Source organism: Pleurodeles waltl, chromosome 12 (genome assembly GCF_031143425.1).
Source record: "Pleurodeles waltl isolate 20211129_DDA chromosome 12, aPleWal1.hap1.20221129, whole genome shotgun sequence".
NCBI classification, from domain to species: Eukaryota; Metazoa; Chordata; class Amphibia; order Caudata; family Salamandridae; genus Pleurodeles; species Pleurodeles waltl.
The window spans coordinates 699,107,653-699,131,074 of NC_090451.1; the positions used below are offsets into that span (position 1 = coordinate 699,107,653).

Here is a 23,422-nt window from a genome sequence, read left to right on the forward strand (position 1 = left end):
ATCTGGAACAGGCAGTGTAACAATAAACTGTACATGTGTCGGGATGAACCATCATGTTATTTCTCTTGACAGCTACAAGACGAAGCTGTGTGGCTTGTGTGGAGACTATGACGGATCACCTTCGAATGACTTCAAGACACCGGAGGCAGAAGTAGTGGCTGGAGTCAATGACTTTGGAAACAGCTGGAATGTCCAGAAAAAGTGAGTGCAAATCTTTCTTTTGCTTCCAAAGTTCCTTAGGATTGTAAAGCTTAAACTTAAAATATGTGTGTGTTTGTGCCTCCTTGTCCTCCAGCTGCACACCAACTGGGTCCATCGTGATCCCAGAATGCACCGAGGATGAGCTGGACTCGTATGAGGGACCCGAATACTGCTGGATCCTAGTGGACCCTCAAGGACCTTTCGCTGCCTGTCATGATAAGATCAGCCCTAATGTAAGTGTGACATCAGACTGTCTTACCACAGACATTTCAGGCCTGAAGGAAGAGGGTTTTGAGGTATGAGTGAGATCACTCACACTCTTAATTGTCATATAGGAGCAAGGGACAATATGAAAACATGTTTTATAGTTTTCTGTAATCTCATTTGAGAATTGACAGGTATCACTGTGCTCTGGTTAATCATAATACAAATGAGCGGATCGGTGAATGATGTACAAACGGGTGGTACGTTGCCACAATTGCAAGCTGTTTATGATATTTAGGTCCTACTCTTAGCAACCAGGTCCAGTTCAAAGGTGCAACAAACATCCAGAGAACAGGCCGTAGGTTCTCTTGTGTGGTTACCACTCTGATCTTAAAGATGAACTCTTAAAGCGTAGGGTGTGTAGTTTTGTGTGTATGAATTTGTGATTTAGGCAGCAAAATATAGCCAACAATGTAGAAGTCTATGATGAAAATATGCCTGCAACTACCCCGATGACCCCTTTCCACCTCACCCCATCATTCAAACTAAAACACTCTCTCACATGGCTGATGGCATCCTCATGTGGTGTGGACATCCAGACCCTAGCAGAGGCTGACGGTATTGTGATGCCATTGCTGTGCGACAGAGACTTTTGATGACACAATCATATGGAATGTTGAGACAAGAGCATCTGTGTTCTCCTTCCCAGACTTAAGCTAAGGTCATACACCAGAAGGCTGCTGGGGGTCACTACCATACGGGTGCCTGTCTCCTCCCTGCCACAAAATCAGTGGATGCAGTTGAGGTCAATCCATCTGCCCTGGCTGGTCAAGAAGAGAGAGGACTGGACATCAGACCTCCTCCTTGGCCTCTTCTTTATACTGTTGTTTAAACGGTATGGGGATGAAAACACACAGGCCTAACAAAATAGGCTCTAGAAGGTCAGCTGTGCGCCTGAGCCATCACTGATGTATTCCAGGACCAAAGGCATTTCCAGCCCCTCCCTCCAAATTAAGGTTTGTGCCCTAAAGATCACAAAGTAGTATAGAAATTATAGCGTGTTACACTATAGGATAACAGTATGAAGAAAATCTCCCTCATTTTTGTCATATTATGTCCCTGCAGACTTTCTTCAAAGACTGTGTGTACGACATGTGTGAGCTGGATGGCAACAAACAGGAGTTATGCAAAGCACTCGAGTCCTATGTAAACTTGTGCCAACAAAGAAACATCACCCTAGGACCCTGGAGGAATGAGACATTCTGCCGTAAGTCCCATGATTAAGGGTCTGCATGTATCTCTGTACATGATTTATACAGCACCAACTTAGCTACAACAGAGCTCTGTATACCATACTGGATTTTACAGGTGGTAGTGCAGAGAAAGGAACGTTGGTCATGGATATATTGGCAAGAATGTGAGATCACAGAAGGGATTTAAGTTAAGCATAGAGGTTGGTAGATCTGAGGTAGAGAGCAGGGTGGGTTGGGTAGAAAGGCGTGGGAACTCGTCAAGGGGATCCAACAGGCACATGGTTCTCCTGTGGCGATGTGTTGCCTGAAGAGATGGGCTTTCAGCTCCTTGCAGAAGTGAAGAGACATGGAGATTGTCAAATCTGGACTGCAGTGGTGTTCCAAATGGTGGCTTGCCTTCTCTTTTTCTCTTGATTTGCAGTCATTACTGCTTCTTGGTGTCACAAAGGCGCCACCTGGCCAGCCTTTGATGGGTCAACCAGCTCTAGCCTTGTTTGTACTCCTAATTCTATCCCGTATGATTTGTTTGTCTAGATTTGTCTTTAATATCTCTCCTGGCCTTATCCTTGGCGGCTCTTTCAGCTCTCATCTTGGCTTGCTTACTGCAGATCTGTCCTTTGCAGCTGAACTAGCTTGATCGTCAGTGACCTTATCTATATGAATAAATGCTGCATGTCTCAGGTCTTTTTTTTTGGTGGTCCATATAGTTTGGTCTTGGGTAAATTTTTAGCCTTGTCTCTAATGGGTTCAAAATTTTCCCTTTGTTCAGTGTCGTAGCACCTTCCTTCACTGTTCGTCTTGTTTGTTCTTTGATTCTTTTTTTTTAGCCATGCCTTTCATGACTGTCTTGCTCTGTCTTGGTTTGGTGATAGTCTCCATGTTGGGCCTTTGGTTGCTCTCCTTGCTCTGTCCAATACAGCTCATTTAGGTTGCTGTTTGGTGAATTGCCTTAGCGATGGCTTTAATGATTTTCCCAGCCACAATTTTGTGTCTTATTTAACTTGGTTTTTGGTGATGTTTTCGACCCATCTAGTTAATGATTATCTTGTCTAGATAATTGGAAGGTCTATTAGCTTGTTCCTAATACCTCTTAGTTGAATATCTCTTTGACTGCTCGTCTAAATTGAGTTTTAAAGGGCTGGCTTGCACCGAGTATCACCTAGTTGTGTTTTTGATGGGTCTCGTACCTCTCTTCTTGGTTGCTTATGTAGCTTAGCCTTTAGCGGTCTCCCCATTAGGACATTTGTGTCTTTGATGAATGGTCTACAGCTGTCTTTGGTGGGTTATCTATCTTGGTCTTCGGTGAACTCTTGCCATATCTTAGATGGGTCCCCTACCACTATATTCAGTTACTCATCTAGCTTGAATTTTGGCATCCCCTTCTTGCTGTGTCTCTGATGGGTCTCCTAGCCATATCGCTGCTGGTTCATCTAGACAGGGTGAGCTCTTCAGTCATATCAATCATAGTCCCCAAGCGATATCCCTGGCTGCTCGTCTGTCTTACTTTTTGTTGTGGCCATTTAATTGTGTTTTGATAGCTTTCCTATTGCCAATCTATACTGCTTGTTCTTGGTGACCTTTCCTAGTGGGTCTCCAGGCTCTGTTTGTGGTGGAACACTGAGCTTGGTCTTCATTTGTTCTTGATGGTTTTCATTGGTACATTTCTGGCTGTGTGTTTAACTTAACTTTGGTATAATAAACCTGCAAAGCACTTGATGGCTCTCATAGATCTGTCTTTGGAATCTTGTCAACTTTGGTCCTCGGTGGCTTTCCAGCTGCCCATGTTGTGGGTTTCCTGGCGCAGATATTGTTTGTTTATTTGGTTGTTCATTTAGCTTTGCTTTGGTTAAATCTTTGTCTTTTACATGTCTTCTGCTTTTATTTGTAAAGTTTTATCCTAGTTCTCTTTAAAATTTATTCTCAAGGATGAGCCCTGCATGAGTAACCATTACTTTTTCTTTTTTTATCTTTCTTTGTTGCTCCTGATCTTACTACCCTGGCATTGTTTTATTAATCCTACACTATTTCATCTTGACCTAGCCATTTCGCTTGTCTGCCTGCCTAACATTATATTCAATTTGGTACACAAATCTCAGCCTCCTGCCTCTTGCTTCCACAGCCATCCGTTGCCCGCCCAACAGCCAGTATCACCCCTGCGGCCCTGCCTGCCCATCCAGCTGTTCCAACACAGAGGTTCTGCCGTGTGATCAGCCATGTGTGGAAGGCTGCCACTGCAATGCCGGGTTTGTGCTCAGTGGAGGTCGTTGTGTGCCTCGTGACCAGTGTGGATGTAACCATCTCGGAAACTACTACCCGGTACAGATATGTTTCATGCTATCGCCTCATTACTATGTCTTCAGTATCCCTTCTCAGTGCCAAGATACCCTGGTGTGTGACGGTGCGCTTCATAAATACACATAACACTCAATCCTGCTTATGCCATCGTTTGTCACTATGCAACCACAGTTTTTTCATTCTAAACACCCATCTCGTCCGTTTCATTTTCACTTTTAAACAAACATATTGCAAACATTCAAATTAGGCATATATATTTTTCAGTTTGCATCTGGGGCTTATTAAAGCCCCCACATTGGGGCTGCTACATTGTTCACAACAATATGTGAATAGAAATCACTTCTCCCCCTTATCGCTCTGAAAAAGGATTTGGGGAGGGTTAAAGTCCAAAAACTATGAATCACGTGGGTAATGATGCATCAGAATAGCCTAAGAGGTCTAGGAATAAATCTGTCCACACTACACCCTCATGACTACTATATAGTTCTGGGATGTGACCAAACCTGGTCTAGTCATGGCCTCTCCAAAAAGAAGCACGCCAGGCTCTGATTAGGGGAGATGTTGTTGGGTACCGGGACAACCAGTAACAATGTATGGGCTCTTTTGAGTGTGTGATCCACTGATTATAATGAGATTTGTTTTTACATCAAGAGAACAGGTTCTTTTAGAATAAAACCCCAATTATGTAAAATGATCCAAGGAGGACTAGGTATGACTTCCTCCATCGTCTCCTTAACCTTTCTGGCAGTCTCAAAGGGTATCAAAGAAGGATTTTATGGGTTGGCTAGCATAGGTATAATTTATTTTGTTATTTCTTCTATTGGGCAGTGTGGATTGAGTAGCATTGGTGTCAATCATTCACATTTCTTCTATAGGGCAGTGTAGAGTGGATAGCATCAGTGTCAATCATTCAGATATCTTCTGTGGAGCACAACAGATAACCAGTGATAAATCAAATTCCTAAGTGGTCAACTTCAATTTAAGATACTGTGTTTAATGTCCTTATTTTCTTATCGTCCACTTCCAGCATTATAAACAGTGTATAGTAATCACGGTGATGTCAGAACTGGCCTACCATAAGTTATGGAATATGTCACATGCGTTCCATTGCTTTTCTGAGGCTGAACGATGCACAAGCAAACAACCTCTTCTTCACAATGTTTTTACACATTAAAGGGTGTCTCTGTGAGTAAATTTGAAGACTGACCAGGTACACAACCCCTGTCAGCCTATGGTTAGAAAACAAGCCCCATAAATCCATACATACATACATCTCCCATGTGACAAATGACTTCCCTGATATGCACAACTTGTTGACTTTTTTTTTTACCAAGTTTTAATTCTAAAACATATTAGCTTTTGCTGCTGCAGTATAACAGGGAACTGATCAAGGACAGTTTCTTCGAAAAAAGTCAGTTTACGAAACCTGGCTATCAAAAGAATATTTTGGAATTATAAAGAACACCTTTCATATCTTATTTCATCAAATTAGTTCAACTAGGAACTCCTTTGCCTTACAAGAAGCACAGCCTCGTCTCTGTATGCTCTTCTGTAACCCCACAAAATACCTCAAGCTTCAGCCTTGTGGCTGCCTGATCATGAAGTGTGGTGATGGATTTGTACTCCCTTACTGCATATTATAATAGGCGCATCTTTCGATTCATCAGCAACCAGAGCTTTGCTGCAGCAAGTTGTAGCCCTCAGTATACTTTACACCAATGCACCACCCCACTCCTAAAAAGCCATTGCTACATCCTGTCCTACTGGAACAGTATTCAGGTATAGCAAACCTATCAATAGGAAAAAGCAAGCACTTGGAATGCAATGGGTCTTGCGTTTACTCGAGTTAAAGCTATTACCATTGTAAACTCCTAACCGGCCTTTTCTTGCCACATAGACTGAAAAGTAAAACAGTTTCACTTAAGCGAGCAGACGGCCTCCATGAGCGCGAAGCAGACACACATAAGGAAACAGAAGTTAGCTCGCAGCTAAATGTATTGGCAAAAGTGCAATTATTCATGTAACCGGCAAAAGTACAACTATCCATGTAACTGAGTCGACGTCATGCAAAGCGCTCGACTAGTGCCCAGTGAGATCACACTGCCTACGAAATAAAAATAAAAAGTAGTCCAGAAACCATACGGAAAACATGGAGCCTCGTATGTTTTCAGTAGTTGGCCGGTGCGCTCGAGGCGGGCTAAATACCGGAAAAGGCATGACGTATGCATGCCTTTGACTAATTAAATCAAGCAAATTGTAAAAAGCAAGCCCACGAACCAACCAAACTGATGGGCAGGACATGGGCATGGTTACAGGCCCGTAAAGAGATAGCAACAGGAACGGAGTGTTTTGCACTCAGCCCTAAAATCCTAGGAAAAGAGGTATTAGCAAACTGGCTCTGAAACCAAGGTATTGGTTGTGTGGGACAAATATCTCCAATTAGCAGTTAATGGGGATATGGTGTTCCAAGCTATTTAAATGGACTATCTAAAGCCAGTCTGAGGCGTATTTGAGATCTCTCTTTCTTAAGAAATGACCACCTAAGAGTAAAACTGGCCAATATGGGCTTTAGGACTCTTTACTTTTTCCCCTTATTGGTGTCCTGTGGCTACAATGTGTTTAATATGTAACTAAAGCGCTGTGTATAAATTAATAATACATGGTCATAGGATTCGTCAACATTTTTGACCTCCAACTCTATTTCAGATTATCAACAACAAGGCATGCAGCTATAAGACTGTTAAAGAGAATCGACAGGAATATTTCTGAAACTAAGCATATCAGAATTTATGTTCCTAACATTAGGGTGGTAGACCCTAATTAAAGAGCTGCCCCATTACCTCTTCCTGGGTTGCACTCCCCAAATTCTGTAAATCAGCAAAAAAATGTGGACAATATTTGATGAAGCTCTTCCCAAGGAACACCAAGTCAATGCTGATGTAAAGTCCTGAATCTACTTGATTTCTCTTGTAAATAAATCCTTCTCTTCTTCCCAGACAAAGGCCATAAGATTTGTGTCTGGCAGGGCTCTGAAAATTGTATTGTATTTGATTGAACCAATCCCACTTGAAGGCACTGAAAAGTTTCAAATAATGAGAAAGGCTTGAGTGACATCTGTAGATAAACTGCTGGTAAGGAACCTTTCCAGGAATCTTTCTATCAGTTCCCGCTCGTGCCATGGTCCATGTTAAATCTGTACACATTTGACAAGAATGCCTTGTCGATCAATCTCCACGCTAACTACCAGAAAAATCATAGACATGTCCAGTGGCAGAGAGGTATAGCACCTCCTCCCCATGCCTCACCCATGTTCCCAGAGGCCAGTCATGTTTTATAGGAGGCCACAGATTTGTAGTGGGGCAACCAACATTTGGAATCGGCCACCATTTACCATACCACTCTGTAACAACCCTCTCCTCTTTAGAAAATGGTTGCACATCTCTTACTGACAAATACTAAAATCTCCAGTTTGTTACTTTACCGTTGACTCAATAACTTGTTGAAACACAGTGGTGGCTCAATAGAGCTCACAATCCAATGAATACATGTGTAATATAGCCATTCATTAGTGGCTACATAATTAAGGCTAATAACAGGTTCAATATGTTAAATCATTGTTTTGATCACCAGTCACTTTAAAATGTATTAATCATTTTTTTCTTAAACTTGACAAAATCAACATGTACTTAAGATATGGTGGAAGATCGGTTATAGATTTTAAAACCTAAGGGAGGAAAGGGGCGTGTGACAGCCCGTATGTAGTATGACAAACATAGGACTTCTTAGAAGGTGGAGTAGTTTGGGTGCTCATAGTTTGAGCATTTAGGTTAGTCCTTCTAAGAGTTTTTTACAGTCACCCCCACTGGAGGACACAGCACATTCACTGCTGCTCTCTTTCTTCCCAGCCCGGCGAAGAGTGGTACGAGCCCGGCTGCTCCCAGAAGTGCACTTGTCAAGGGGAGAACCAGACATCTTGCCAGGCCTGGCAGTGTACAGACAAAGAGTTCTGCGGGATCCTGAACGGGGTCTTTGCATGCCACCCAACAGGTAGTGTACCCACCTGTATTAGCATCCATGAGCCGTGAGCTGCTGGGCGACTAGCAGCTTGTTACATCTGCCTCTTGTCGCCAGCTGAACCACAGCAGTGGCCACAAAGGAGCTGGTGCAGCCCCTAAAGTCCACCTGTAGATGGCAATCAGGTTACAATGTGAGAGGTTGTCACATCCAGATGTGTATTTATTACATTACTGCATTTTAAACTTTCTTCCGCTGCTCCAAATATGCAGATGTTCGATCCCAACTCATCTCTTCAGATGTTTCTTTATTTTTTTCCTTTATAAACTATTTCTCCTATTTTCTCTACTGTGTTGTTGTAATTTCTTCTGCTTTCTTCGGCTTCTCCTCCCACTTCCTTTGTGTCTTTGTTAACGTTCAGATTTCTTAGATCCTGTGGGAAGCAGGGTTTCTTAGGAGAGCAAATTCTCCCACTTCTGTGCAATCTAGCTCCATGTCAGACAAACACTGTTTCCCTAAGACATCCTCGTCCACCCCATAGTAACGCAGAACCAAGAGGGAAGGCCACTTCAGAGAGTATGTGTTAAGGGATAGCAGTTCCAGTGCAATACTTGGGTCAAGATGGCACTCAGTCAACTCCCAGTCTAATTTAGTAGAATCAAAAAGCATTTTATGAATAAAACAAGGCCAAGGCGACAAAACTTAGATCAGTCACTGCATCATTAAAGTGTTTCCATGTCACAGTTCCATTCCTCGTGGCTTCTCTGTTTGATTCCACATGCATTCTCCATGCTGCATGGACAGTCAGTGAAGGTCCCTGCACAGTATTCACAAGTGGCAACTGGAGGTCTTCTTTATTTACTCCAGTAACACTGCCCGACTTCCTGCTCTAGGCTGCCTCTTGCCTTCAGTCCACAGGGGCCCGATGAAAGTCAGTCACCTTGTGCTGGGAGGCACAGGTCACAGCTTCAAACTTCACAGCATTCCTGTGAGGGACACAGCAGACCAAGGGCCTGATTTAGATATTGGCGGACCGGTTACGCCTTCACAACGATGACGGATATCCCGTCCACCAAAATGTAAATCCCATAGAATATAAAGACATTTAGATTTCAGCAAAAGGGAAATCCGTCACTATTGTGATTGAGTAACTCACCTGCTAGTATCTAAATCAGGCCCAGTCTCTTATGGTCCTTTCAAGTGTTCCCAGGCCAGTAGACCGTACCCCCTCCCTCCCATATTGTATCCAGTCCAGTCCTTGATGTTCATACCAGCTCCCTCACGTTCCATTGGTGATCTTGTTCCAGATGCCAGCTTGCAGTGAGTGTAGGTGTCTCTTTCATTCACTTCCCACTTTCAGCAAAAACCCTTTACCAAGAACAGTGCCAGGCTAGTTACAACTAGTTAACTGGTCGGCTTTACAAGAAGAGTCTTTTAGGTGCGATGTTGCATCCTTGGGAACTACCAGGAGATGATCCAACACTGATGCTTTCTCCATCAAAGCTGCAGCTCATGCTTGAGGGGGGCCTATTCCCACCCATAATTCAGTAGTTTCTCATCCACTTCCAAGTCCCGTACCACATATGTTTGTGAGTCTGTCCATTTTGACTACAGTGTACAGTCTTCCACCTGTGCTGTATCTTGGGAGCCTCACAGGTCTGGGCTTTGTGGCTGGGAACCCCCTCCCACCCCTCTTTGTGTCCTTCTAGGCAGGAGGCCTGTGTCCCACTCTTGCAAGTGGCAGACAGCAGAACCATGCATGTGCACAATCTGACACTTCTATGCGATACACCATCAAGTACAGCACCTAGCAGAGTTAGGAGGGAACACCCGTACTCTGACACCCCCAATCCAGCATTTACTATGGTCTCTGACCCAAAGGTGTCAGTTCGCTAAGTGCAAAGTTTAATGTATGGAATCTGGGCTGTTCTTGCACAGCCCAGGTACACTCATTCCCTTCCATGGACACCCAATGATGGTCTCGCACAATGCGATCTGATCCCTGATCTTAGGTTCCCATGAAAGAACCAGCCAGAACTATATGTTGATGGCGTGTGTGGCTGGAGATACACATGCTCTGCATACTCCTGCCATCTTAGCCCTTCTGACTACCTCTCGTGCAAAGAACAGGCAGGTTGCGCTCCAGTGGATGAGAAACTGAATAGAATTGTCTCACATGCCATTAAGGAAACTCATGCACAAAGTTTTCTCCAGTCAATCAAAATACCCTCAGTGTCTAACAAAGAACTAGGAGGGGAACCATTTGAAAAAGTGGATTTCCATACTATTCTTGCCATGTACGTATCTTTCTTGATGGGTTCTGATTTTTTTATCGTTGTTCATTGCTTTTTCAAGGTTGTTCTTCTTGCTAACTAGTATATTTTTATTGGGCTTTACAGTTTAAACTGCTGATTTTTTTCATACTTTCCTAAATCCTTTTGCCTCAATTTCTTCTGCTTGTCCTTACTTTCGTCTTTATTTTCCCATTTTGTAAACATTTTTTGTATACTATTTGTTTCCTTTTTAACTTCTAGCTTTTGTAACACTGCTTTCTCCTTGTGTCAAATGTTTTCTTTTTTTACAGTCTTGCTCCTTCTTTCTTTTTTCTGTGTTTGTTGTTTCTTTTATTCTTTTTTTCATGTATCTTTCTCTTATAATTTAAAGCATAACAACTTTTGTTTATTCAGCTTTTTGTTATTAAAAATGTTTAATGATCTAGATTTTCTCATGCCTTTCTTCTTTTTCATTTTTCCTCCTTTGTTGTGCTGTTTTGTTTCATTCTGAAGTTCCACCTGCCTTAATGTTCTTTCTTAAATAGTTTATTAAATGCTTTACTTAGTTTATAATTTGTCCCAAAACTCTTTCCTCTGTCAGTTCTTTATTATTTTTTTAATTCAGGTATTTCCTTTTTTCGTTCTCCACTCTCGTTTATATTGTTTCCTCCTCGGCTGTGCCTCATTTCCCTTCCTTTTATATCTATCAAGCCTGTTGTTTTACTTGTTTTCTAGTTTTCACTCACTTTAGTTCCCTCCCCTTCCTTTGGTCATATTCTCACTTTGTGTTATGCCTTTCATAGCTGAGGCCTCCTGCTATGTTGCCGGTGACCCTCATTACATGAGTTTTGATGGGCGACTGCTGAGTTTCATGGGCACCTGTACCTACACTCTGGCCAGAGCCTGCAGGAACTACACAGGTAGGCATAGTCTGAGCCAGAATCTGAAAGGATCCAGATGTTGAGAGACAAGCTGGTCCATTGGTTCTATGCTCTGGGAATGGTCCTGAAAAAGGAGTCCTCTTCTGTGAGGCAGGGCTTTGGCTAGTATCTTGTAGACAGTTTACTTATTTGTGTTTTGTGCTCCTGTCCAGGGCCCTGGTTCAGCGTGGAGGGAAAGAATGAGGAGCGCGGGCAGGTGGGCGGGTCCTACCTACGTAAGATCTACATCACCCTAGACAACAGAGTCACAATCACCCTGATGAAGAGCCGCAGGACACTGGTGAGTCGGGCGTCTGGGGTGCAGGGGTTCAGATACCTGGCGTGAAGCGTCACCTGAAGGTGAAGCAGCCTGACTGGGCTTGGCCAAGTATAAGTAAACTCTTGCGTACCATCATGAGTAACCTCCTACCATCAGCCTAAGTTGTGGCCTTCCCCTCATTAGCACCTCCTTTTAGTACCACAGAGGGAACTACAAGGCATGGGGCAGAAGGCGCTGCCCACAGGATGACATCAGCACCATGTTAGTACACAAAAGGAATGCTTCAATTAATCTCAGCCAATGGTAATTACTCGGGCCGCATCTCAGCCCATAATTTTTCCCCCACCATGCCACCTCAGTTTGGCCCCAGCCATATGCAAATCCGCCTTGACCCTGCTCCAGTAGGAACAGTCCGGCCTGAACTGCCAGGCCCGGTCCTCCCTGGACCGGAATTCAAGCAACCTAAGTCTGTCACTCCCTGCCTTTTCACCCGTCTCTTCTCCCTTGTTATAACTCCTGACGGTCTGAAGGTGATTTGCCTAGAATCACAGGATGTTGCACCGATTCCGAGACTCGAACCTTGTTCCCCAGCTCCAAAGTCGGATGCTCTGGCCCATACAGCACATCCTGTCATTGCTCGGCCTCTTCCCTGCCCTTTCCTCTCTTCTTTGTCTGTAGTGATGCTGGTCTCCAGGTCCCAATGAATAAATGCTTATTTTATTCTATTCAAGGTATGTAATATCAAAAAAGACTTATGTTTTTAAACCTGACACTGCCCCGTGGTGTGGCAGCACCCTAATGCACCAGGGCCGGTGTGTGTGCTGTACAGTGTGACAGTATTTTGTGAGAGGGGCCAGTGCACCCTCACCCCGTTCTGTGTGTCAGAGTGCCCACACTGACGACCTGAGGGGCATTAGAAGGCCAGCAGGGGCAACGCAGGCTGGCTTCTGGTACTTCTGTGTATGTGCCCACTAGAGGAGCTTTGCACTGCACGGAGAGGCATTGCACATATGTGACTGACTCTGCCTCAACCCTCACTGCCTGCAGGAAATCTCTTCTCATTCCTCACTGCAATGGTTGTGTGTGCTGTGGCTATGTCACAGATAAGGAATTATCAGTGGTGCGGGTGCGTGCATCTCTCAGCTCGCTGGGTGGCAGTGTTACCCAGGGAATAGAATGGGTGGTGTGAGCAATGCTTACCTGAGAGAAAGCTAGGGGAGGGTCCAGAAAGTACGTATGATGCAGGCTTGTGATTGGCCAGGTCGGTGAAGGGCGAGAGGAGTGTCTGGTGAAGGAGCTGGTTTGTGTGAGGGTTGATGCTGCAGACATTTTGTACTGCCTTAACTTGGATATGTCTTTGGGGACCCTCCATTGTTTACACCTCAGACTTCATGTGTTGCGATAGGGTAGTAGGCCCTGCCTTGTGGACCTGGTGATGGGAGCTGCCCCCAGCTCCCCTCTTGGCCTACTCCACCCCAGCCCACCACTTGTGAGAGTACCTCAGAGGCTTGCTGCAGGAGAGCAGAGGCAGTCTCTTGTGAGAGTACCTCAGGGGTTAGGTGCAGGAGGAGGCCGGTGATGGTGTCTTGTGAGTACCCCATGGGGAGGGCAGTGATGGTCTCTTCTGACAATGAGAGTACCTCATAAGGAAGGCGGTGAAGGCATGTTGTGACAGTGAGAGTACCTCATGGGGAGTGCGGTGATGGTCTGGTGTGAGAGTAACTCATGGGGAGGGCGTGATGGTGTCTTGTGAGAGTACCTCATGAGGAGGGCAGTGATGGTCTCTTGCGAGAGTACCTCATAGGAGGAGCGGTGATGGTCTCTTGTGAGAGTATCGCATGGGGAGGGCGGCGATGGTCTCTTGTGGTCCAGGAGTGATGCTCTCTCATGTTTTCTATCCCTGCCTTCTGTTTTTTCCAGATCAATGACAAGAGGGTGACCCTCCCTCAAAGCCCCACCCGCGGCGTCACCATCACGCAGAGCGGCCAGTACGTGGTGGTGCAGACCACCTTCGGCCTCACAGTCCGCTGGGACGGCAACCACTACCTGGAGGTCATCGTGCCCAAGTAAGGCTTGGCTCTGGGCTCGGCTGCCCATGTACCCCTTGCCTCTCTGTGCCAGGCTTCTTTGCACCGCAGCGCCAGAACTTTGTAGTGTAGGAGTTCACTTAGTAGGTCTGCACCTTATCTACCTCAATTCAGTTTAGTAAATGTGTTCCTGGGAATTTTCAGACCCGTAGGCTCACTTGTGGGTTAAATGGTAAGAGATGCCCCGTGTAGTTTAGACATTCCCGTATCCAATCCTTGAAAGACTTTTTTTTCTTCCCCCATAAGCATCCTGGCCCATGTGGGAGAGAGGGGAGAGGTGTCTGTACCGCAGTGATACCCAGTGTTCAGGCAGAAGTCACATCTTTCGGCCAGTACGAGTATATAGCAAAAAGCAGCAGTGACACTAGAGGCCAGGGGCAGTATGGCATTGCCACAAGTGATGTCTTTCGGCTACCAAGAGTACAGAGCAAACAGCAGCGACACTTAGTGTTCTGTTAGAGTATGGCACTACCAGAAGCCATAACTTTGAGCCAGTAACATTATAGAAAAAACTGCAGCACTGACACCTAATGGCCAAGCAGAGTATGGCATTGCCAGAAGCCATATCTTAAAGCCAGTAAGGATGTGTAGCAATCAGCAGCTGCGTCACCTAGTGTTCCTTCAGAGTATTGCATTGTCAGAAGTCATATCTGGCAGGCGGTAAGGGTGTATAGCAACCAGCAGCACCGACACCTGGTGTTCTGTCAGAGTACGGCACTACCAGAAGTCATAACTTTCAGCCAGTAACATTATAGAACAAGCAGCAGCAGTGACACCTAGTGGTCAGGCATAGTATGGCACCATCAGAAGTCATATCTGGCAGCCGGTAAGGGTGTGTAGCAAACATTAGCAATGACATCTAGTGTTCCTTCAGAGTATAGTACTGTCAGAAGTCATATCTTGGTGGAAGTAGAGGTGTGTAGCAAACAGTAGCAGTGACACCAAGTGGCCACACAGAGTCTGACTATGGCAGGGGATGTTCATGAAGGGCAGACGGTCCTCTGCCGGGGTCCAAATGACCACCTTAGTATTCAGTTGATGGGGCTTCCTGGATCATTTAAGGTAAGAGAGTGCCACATCCGGGTCCTAAACACACCTTGCAGTCAGTGCACGGAACTGGAGCAGGGATGGGCCTGGCACCTACTAAAACTTAGCCAACAAGTACTGTCGCGTAGGCTCTCATTATTCTAATGAGACTACTGGATTTTGAGCGGCAGAATCGCCAGCGGTGTGGGAGACTAAGTCTAACCCACTGCGTGTGACACCTGTCGCTCCAATCCGGGGTTTGCTCCGGCTAACTAGCAGTGCCTCATCTCTACCCAAGGATAGGGATGACAGGGCAGCTGAGCGCATGACATACTTGGTTTCTCAGGGAAGCCGTGGTCACTCAGGTCTCATCCGTTTCTCTCAGTTATCTTAGTCTCATAAATAAATGACAAACAGAGGCAGTATATGTTTCAATAATGACATTAATAAAACAACTGCATCTTAGATAGCAAAGAGTTAGCTGCAATAACCAGGACGGCACAGCATAACAATATTAAAATTGTGACTAGGAGAGTAAAGCATAGAAATAACGCTATCATATTGTCACTTTTGTCAATAGACTAACTCCTACCTAGGCTATAATAGAGCACAGCATGTTAAGCTCTAATTCTGCCCTTCAGGTTCCCCTGGGAAGATATCATCCCCCATACCTGAGCAAAGGCCTGCAGTTTGCATTAGCATCTGTAGCGAAGCATTCGGCAATCAGCATACAGTTGTGGTTCCCTGGCTGGAATCTCCCTCTAACTTGTAAGGGACAAGGAAGTCTTTTATAACACAGCTGATGTTCTGAGAAAATGTCCCTACGTAAGAATGTGTGTTTTCTATGAATGTTGGAGACTAAACTTCTACCACGTTCACCAGCAATGTTCCGTGCTGTAGCCTTGGAAGAAGCACAGAGTGAGCAAGAATGTCTTGTTTGAGAACAGAGTGCTGGCCTAGGCAAAAACAGTTAGATAAACAGAAAATAAAACAAGATTGTAAAAGTTTTTTTGTAACAATAATAAAATAAAGCTGAATAAAATATATATAGGTTAAGGTGCACAGTGGCTTGGCCTAGTGTGTTAAAATAAGGTGCATGGAGCTATAGCTAAAATGGCTACACAGCAGTACCAGGCTTCAGGGCCCATATCTTCAAAGTGGCATTTCATAGCCGAGGGCTGCGGTAAGCCATGGCTAACTCAAGAGCCCGAAAGATGAGATTCACAAGCCCAACTTTACTGGACTAGCAGCAAGCGGCAATAGCAACAGAGAGACTAATCCCAAGGTCAGAGCCACAACTGATTACAAAGCAGACTGTCTTAAAAATGTGAATATTATCCAAGTCAGGTCAGAGTGCACAGAAGAAACAGGAGACTGGCAAAGAGCAGTTGTTTCTGGGAAAGGACCCCAGGCAGGCAGATAGTCATGTCCTGCTCAGGTGCTGTGGCACACAGACACTAGTCTGGCAGAGAGCAGAAGTCCATCCAACCCAACCTAACCCAACCCCAACCCACCAGACACCATTGAAGTTTCAGAAAGAGTCCCCAGGGATCCCATACATGCAGAGTGCCATCCTCGGGGTGGGGGGCAAAGGAACCTGGACGAAAACCCTTTGTTTGTGCAGACCTTCACACGTCTGTGTGAACGACACTCACACTGCACATGGATTGCTGGTCCCACACACTTGTGAAACACACCACATACAGAGCACAACTCGCCATACACCATGAGGGGAGATAAGGGACGCCATTATGGGGGCCTGTCCGGATTCACAGTGAAGAGGCCAGTGAGCCCTCTTCCACCTGGCTACATTTTAAGGGACCCGAGACTAGAATAACCTTCCTCCAACCCTGTCGCCCAGTGGCCTGGTATGTGGGGGACACTCCATTACATGTGGGGATCCATATGGGGTGCACCCCATAATGTGGAGCGTCTGCAGCGGACCCCAGATTGTCAAGTCCAATCAGTAAAAGCACAGAACAGACTGAAAAAAACTAAATGTGGTTGAGAAGGGTGCCACGGTATGTGAGCACTTGTGGCTCTAATGCAGGGAAGGCAAACTTGGTCCGAGCTCCTGGAAGACTGCCCCAGCGCCTTCCCCTAATGACTTGAAAAGGCATAGCTGGCAAGTTTCTCAGCTCCATCCGTGATGTGCTGCTACAGTCCAGGTTTTTCCCTTTGAATTCTGGGACTTAAAGTCATGTTTTCTAATGGGATAAACAGGACTACAAGTCCCAGAATTCCAATAAAAACCCTGTTCTAGAGCAGCATATCACTGATGGACCAGGGAAACTTGGCAGGGCTGAAAAGGGCACACACATTCTCATGCTCAGGCCGTTTTGAGGAGGACGGGTTGTGTCCAACACTGGGCCCATGCTGGGATAGACTAGTCTTGGGGCAGTGGGGCACTCTTGTTTCTGTCCGGTTACCCACCCGCCTCCAATGACCTTTCCCATCCCTGCAGCTCCTACTACGGGCAGCTCTGTGGCCTCTGCGGCAACTACGATGGCTCCGCTGACAACGACAACCTGAAGCCCAATGGCAACGCCACAGAGGACGGTGATGAGCTGGGCAACAGCTGGCAGACCACAGATGACGAGGACGATGTGTGAGTACTCCTGGCGTTCATGTATTAATGTTTAAATACCTTACACGATAATCAGAGTGCACGAGAGGGGCCTAAGGGTCAGCAGAAAGGGGGAGGGATTCAAATTGGTAGGAGTACTAAGAGAGAAAATAAAATATTTTGTAAAATAACCAATATTTTGAGGACTTTAAAAACAGAGAGGAAGAGAGTGTGTGTGCATTTTTTGTCCTTTTGTATGTAAACATCCCTGGTGAAATCCGACTGACATCTCACAATATCTTACTGAAACCACCTGTACCCAACTATTTATCAGACAATACATGTATTGGCAGGGGCTATAAAAGCCTGACACTCCCCCTGAAGCTATGCCCCTGTCTATAGTGGAATAGAAAAGTCTGTCTCTACAATTTCACATCTGGGAAATGTTTCCTCCATCCCTGGAGCTGTCTGATGCTCACCCTCATTTCCTCTGCTGTTCTGGGTGTGTACTCTACACCCCCAGCAGTCTTTTACAGTTCCCCCTCCTTCTTTCCTTCTGCACCCCTCTCACTTTTCCCAAAAACGGAGAGGGGTGCAGAGGTGTACTATAGAGCCTGACTGTGCATCACACATCCCTTGATTCACTGATGACATAACACTTCCTTTGATTCATTGATGACATCCCACATCCCTTGATTCACTGATGACATCACACATCCTTTGATTCATTGATGACATCCCACATCTCTTGATTCACTGATGACATCACAGGGTGACCACCTAGCCCAGGCATACCCTTAGCCTGTACTTACTGCTGAGGGATGAGAGGATGGTAAATTATTGTACTTCAAAGTATAAACAGGCTTCTCCAGCTTTGGATCTTTCATAGATTCACATATTAGAATAATTCCCTTTCGTCTGGTAACCACCGTTTGTTTCCAATGGCTGTACATTTAACATACTATCAGCACATTCTCAGCCTTTAACATACCATAGTAAACAAACAGTCATCTTTTTCAACCCATCATCATCTTTATAAGACTCTTACTTCAGCCAATTATAATGCTTTATCTCCTGCTAATTTTCCACTGCCACTACCTTCATGAACCCAAGACCAGGGGTAGCTAGAGAGGTGCCAGGGCCACAGAGAGCACACTTGCTCACGGAGCTTATGTCCTTGTTTTTATTACTACTTCCCTTCCTCGCTTCCAACTCTTTTATGAGCTTCATGTTTACCTCTCTCACTTGGCTCCCTTCCTTCCCTCCCATCTCTCCTTATACATGCTTATTTATCTTCTTTGTATTTATTATTCTTTCCCTTTCTCCTGACTTTCTTTCCTCCTTGACTTTCCCTTCATTGGTCCCTCCTTTCCTAGTCTTTCTATTGCCATGTCCCCCTCTTCTCTCTTCCATCCCTTTTCTCTTCACTCTTATTGTTTCCCTTCTTTTACACTTAATGTCTGCCTGTCTTATCCTGTTTTATTTCATCTTCCTGCTTCTTTCATTTTTCTCCCCAATCGCATTTCACACCTTTTCCTTTATTTCAAAGTGTCTCCCGCTATTTTTTAAATGTGTTTATATCTCCCTCATTTTTAATTTTATGTTCATGTCTCCTTCTCCCACTCTCATATTTCTGCTATTTCTTCTTCCATTCCCTCTCTCTTCCTGTTTTCAAGTTTTGTTCTACCAGATTTCTTCTTCTCTTTCCCTCCTCTTGTTTCTTTCCTTCTCTGTTTCTACCTCACCCTCCCCTTCGCCATCTATTTTCTCCTCTTTTAATTTAACTTACTATTGCCTATTCTTTGACCTTCTTTTCTTTCAAATCTGCCTTCTCTTTTACCCTTTTACCCTTTTGTTTCCTCTTCCTCCTTCCCTATCCCTCTTATATTTCCCTACTTTGCTCCTATATTATTTAATCTCTCCCTTACTCTCTCTCATCTCGTTTTGTTTCTCCTATGTTCTTCCTCTGCCCTCTTCTCTTTCTGTCCTCTTCCTCCGTCCATCATTGTTTCACCCTCCTTTGCTCTTTCTTTCTCCATTCTTCACATTCCCTCTCTTTTCTTCCTTGCCCTTGTCCCTGCCTCTTATTTGATAGGATTTTTCCCTTTCAGATGCAAGCAGGACACTGAGCCTGATCCGCCCTGTGACAAGGATCTGTTGGATAAAGTCAGCAACCCAGACAACTGCGGCAAGATCATCGACCCCATGGATGTCTTCAGGTAAACCTTACCTCCCTTACCATCAATGTGATGCTGCAGTAATGGTCCTCTGATCCCTCACTACGTGTGTGTGTCTGTCAGTATACCGCTGTCCTCGGCTGCGTGCACACCTCAGAGGATCCCAGTACCTTGGCACTAAGGTGGCATGCTGTACCTTTGTAACCCTAACTTCTGCTACAATTGTCCCTTCCTGGACGCCCAGTTCCTGAGTACGCAAAGTGCTAATTCTATCCATAGTCGTGTTCCCCTTGTATTTGCTTCATCTGTCCCCACTATGTAGGATGTCCATCCTAGTGCTGCTTCCTTGTCACTGGACTTGACTGACAGTCTCTCATTGGAAACCATCCAACTTTATTTCCTGTGCTGATACTGTGTGCACATCTCACAAGCCACATACCCCTTCCTTCTTGCTTGACTGTCGCTCAGGGAAGGCCTTACCTTATGACTTTGTGTGCTGATATTGCCTGTACCACCACACAAGCCATGTACTCTTTCTTTCTCGCTTGATGGTCCCTCAGTTATCATAAATAATCCAGGATTTGTAAAGCGCTGCAAATCACCCGTGAGGGTCTCAAGGCGCCGAATTGTAGGCACTAAGGAGATAAAGTGATTTGCCTAGAATCACAGGATGTTGAGCTGACACTGAGGCCCTCATTAAGACTTCGATGGACGGAAAAACCTGTCCGCCGAAGCCGTGCGGTCAGAAAACCACCAGTGCAGTAACATGACCACGAGGGCTATTACGTTTTCCCGCTCGGTTGGTGGGCAGAAGCAGAGTTTCTGCCCGCCGGCCCAGTGGGAAGCAACCCACAACATTGAGGCCGGCTCATAATAGAGCCGGCAGCAACTTGCGTTGCATGGGGTGCAGCAGCACACGTCGTGTTTTTTACTGCCTGCTAAGCAGACAGTGAAAAGCGCAATGAGGCTGGGCATGGGGCCCCTGCACTGCCCATGTACATGGACAGTGCAGGAGCCCCTCGGGGTCCCTGGCACTCCGTCTCCGCCAGCTCTTACATGGCAGTGCAACCATCATGTAAAAGCCAGGGGAGAGGGGACTTGTAATCCCCAGGACAGTGCTGCCCTTGTGGATTAAGACTGCCGGCACTGCAAGGCCATTGGCTGGTGAAAATGTGGCGGTGCCTGTAGTCGTCACGGTCATAATGTGGAGGCCGGACCGCCACATTGGCGTGTTCCAACAGCCACAGTGAGTCTGGCTCGTAATGTGGGCCCGAGACTTGAACCTAGTTCCCCAATTCCCGAAGTTGACAGCTCAGGCTGTTATGCCACATCCTCTCAGTGGAGCTGTTGCCTCTTTATTTGCTGTGCTGATATCACCTGTACCCTTGCATGAGATACATAGCCCTTCCTTCTCACATGACTGTCCCTTAGTGGAGCCCCTTCCTCTTTACTGGCTGTGCTCGTGCTTTTGTGCCCTACACAAGCCCGTACCGTTCCTTTTCGCATGACTTTCCCTCAGTTGAGCCCCTACTACTTTATTTGCTGCGCTGATTTTGCATGTACCCCTACACGAGCCTCCCTACCCTTCTTTCTCACTTGGGTGTCCCTCAGTGGCGACCCTCCTGCTTTACTTGCCATGCTGATATTGCGTGTACCTCTCATGGGCCATGTCCCTTTCCTTTCACTTGACAGTGCCTTAGTAAATCCCTTCCCTCTTAACTCGCCCTGCTCGTGCTGCGTGTATCTGTACTCAATCCCCATATCCCGTCGCAGCCACTTGACTTGCATTCAATGGAGCCTCTTACTGTTTAGTTGCTGTTCTCCTTCCGCATGTACCCTCACGCCTCTTTTTATTCCATCCACAGGGACTGCATCAAGATTGTCAGCCCACTTCCATACTTCAACAACTGCGTCTACGACATGTGCCGCTTCGATGGTCTCCAGCAGGCACTTTGTGACCAGCTTCAGGCCTATACTGATGCCTGCCTGGCTGCTGGGGCTGAAGTTCATAGCTGGAGAACCCCCACATTCTGCCGTAAGTTCATGTTTCAAATATCAAGCCTGAAACTCACAGATATGGGTCATTTACATGACCCTTCAGCTCCACAAATGCATTTGATGCCTCATCAGTGTCTCCTCATTCCAGTCCTGCTGCCAGACCATAGACTGCACATCATGCTCTCATGGTGGATGGACCTCCTTTTCTTGCCTGGCTAACACACCACACCACTATGTTCTTAATGGTGTCTCGTAACCCTATGGTTAGGTCTCTCTTTGCTGTCCTATATATTCCTTATGATTCAGATTCGAGGCTTGTATCTTTTGGCCACATCTCCAACACCTACCAGTTTGATATAACCATGCTTTGAAATGGTTCATGGTTAATACTGGGGTTTCCAGTTCCAATTACTGGTCCATATGGCAGCAGGTATTTGGAATCCGGTACTATTGAAAAAAGCAACCAAGACTGTGTTGTGCACAGAAGGGCAGTGCAACAGATTGTAACTGTTGAGTTGTAAGCCTGCGAGGAACCCAGCATGCATTAGAGCGGACCAGCCTTTGTTGTGATTGGCTTTAGCATCTGTCTCTGCTCCGGGAAGGCCGCAAGACTCCTCACTTCTTGTGAGATATCATAATGCACTCATAGAGAGTGGTGGCTCCTTCGCAGTGGCAACGGAGTGTTGCCCGTCTGGCTAAGCCAGGAGCTGAAAAATGAAAACAATATATCATTTTCGTTTTATTATCAGCAGCATGTGAAGGGAGGGGCGGGGCTCGGCCACGGGAAGAGGGAAAGGGGAGAGGGAGTGGAGTCTGTTCAATTCTAAGTGTGCATGTGTGTTTGGCCGGCCAAACACACATGCACACACAGGTTTCTCCAAACTGGTTGTACTCCACAGCTGGGTTGGAGAAACTGCACAGGCTCCAGTGTATTGTTCGAGTGGCAGAACAAGCCACTCAGACCAATCCTGGTGCTGCACTCACGCTAGGCTTAGCTTGAGAGCAGCACCAGGATTGCTGGGGAGCCTGTGCTGGTGTCCCAGTGAATGCTGGGACACCAGAAGAAGAGCGGAAGAGCAAGGCGGCAGGTGGTTGAGACGGATACAGGTACATTGTTTTTTTGTATTTTTGTTGTTGTTTTTTTTCAGCCCCCTGCCCCTCCTATTGAGATTTGCGGCAGCAGCCACTGCTCTTAGAAGCCCTTTCTTGGTGTCTTAGACTTCATATGTTATTTTATGTTACATTTATTTGTAAAGCATAACTAATCACCTGAGGGGTATGCAGACATTGGAGCTGTGAAGGTTGTCTGCAAGGCCATTTACTGAAGGGCCAGCTTCTTACAGAATTCCAGAAGTAAGTAAGAGGCCCTTCGATGTAGAGGGAGGTTGGGTGCAAGGTATGAGAAGGCTAGTCCTCCTGTCGTGCTTCTGCAGGTTTGGGTGGTGTGTGCAAGAAAGGGGGAGGCAGAGCGTCCACAAGTCTACACTGGGACATTTGCCGTTTATTGCTGAAAAAAATTAAATCTTCCCCTGTGTAAAGGAATCCTTGGCTTAGTCTGCACCGAGGCGCCTGTACATATGCATTAAAAAAAAACCTTTTACCCCTTCTTTGACAATTGAAAGAACTTGTCATGTGAACAGGGCAGTCTGTCGTTGAAATCTGCATAAGAGAGCTTTCCCAGATCTGAGGCAAGCGTGGGAGCTGGAGAGTGACATTGGGACATGGTCTGGGTATACTCAAACGGAGAGCTTTATTTGTTAAGTGGACCCTTGTATTAGTCTTCTAAGAGAGAGAGAGAGCTTCCCCTGTGCCACAGGAACTCTTGCTCAAGGCTGCTCAGAAGAGCTTCTGCTGGACACATGAAACCCTATCTTAGTTTATTAAACGTTCACGCTTCTCATGTACACACGGAAGCTTACTCTGGGCTCCTGAGAGAGGGCACATGTTCTTGAACACACTGTGGTATTACCAGACTCAGGGCCAACCCAACTCTCTCCAAGGGATGCAGGTGCCTTATTCACCTCCTGAGGGGAATAGATATGAAGGAGCAGGTGAGGTAGACCCCATGCAACATGTAAGGCTTCCCATGGTGCAAGGCTTTCTCTTTATCCATTCTCAAAGGGATCAC

The 23,422-nt window shown here is 45.8% G+C and overlaps 1 protein-coding gene across 1 annotated transcript in view; it reads left to right on the forward strand.

Moving 5' to 3' along the window:
• LOC138266895 (IgGFc-binding protein-like) overlaps nucleotides 1-23,422 on the forward strand; it is a 169,982-nt gene that overhangs the window by 96,553 nt on the left and 50,007 nt on the right. Inside the window, exons 57-67 of the mRNA XM_069215627.1 lie at nucleotides 73-201; nucleotides 296-434; nucleotides 1,531-1,672; nucleotides 3,778-3,974; nucleotides 7,859-8,000; nucleotides 11,044-11,160; nucleotides 11,334-11,461; nucleotides 13,361-13,506; nucleotides 17,018-17,161; nucleotides 19,231-19,338; nucleotides 21,162-21,331. Coding sequence (XP_069071728.1) covers nucleotides 73-201; nucleotides 296-434; nucleotides 1,531-1,672; nucleotides 3,778-3,974; nucleotides 7,859-8,000; nucleotides 11,044-11,160; nucleotides 11,334-11,461; nucleotides 13,361-13,506; nucleotides 17,018-17,161; nucleotides 19,231-19,338; nucleotides 21,162-21,331 — 1,562 coding nt within the window. The remainder of the gene's footprint in view (nucleotides 1-72; nucleotides 202-295; nucleotides 435-1,530; nucleotides 1,673-3,777; nucleotides 3,975-7,858; nucleotides 8,001-11,043; nucleotides 11,161-11,333; nucleotides 11,462-13,360; nucleotides 13,507-17,017; nucleotides 17,162-19,230; nucleotides 19,339-21,161; nucleotides 21,332-23,422) is intronic.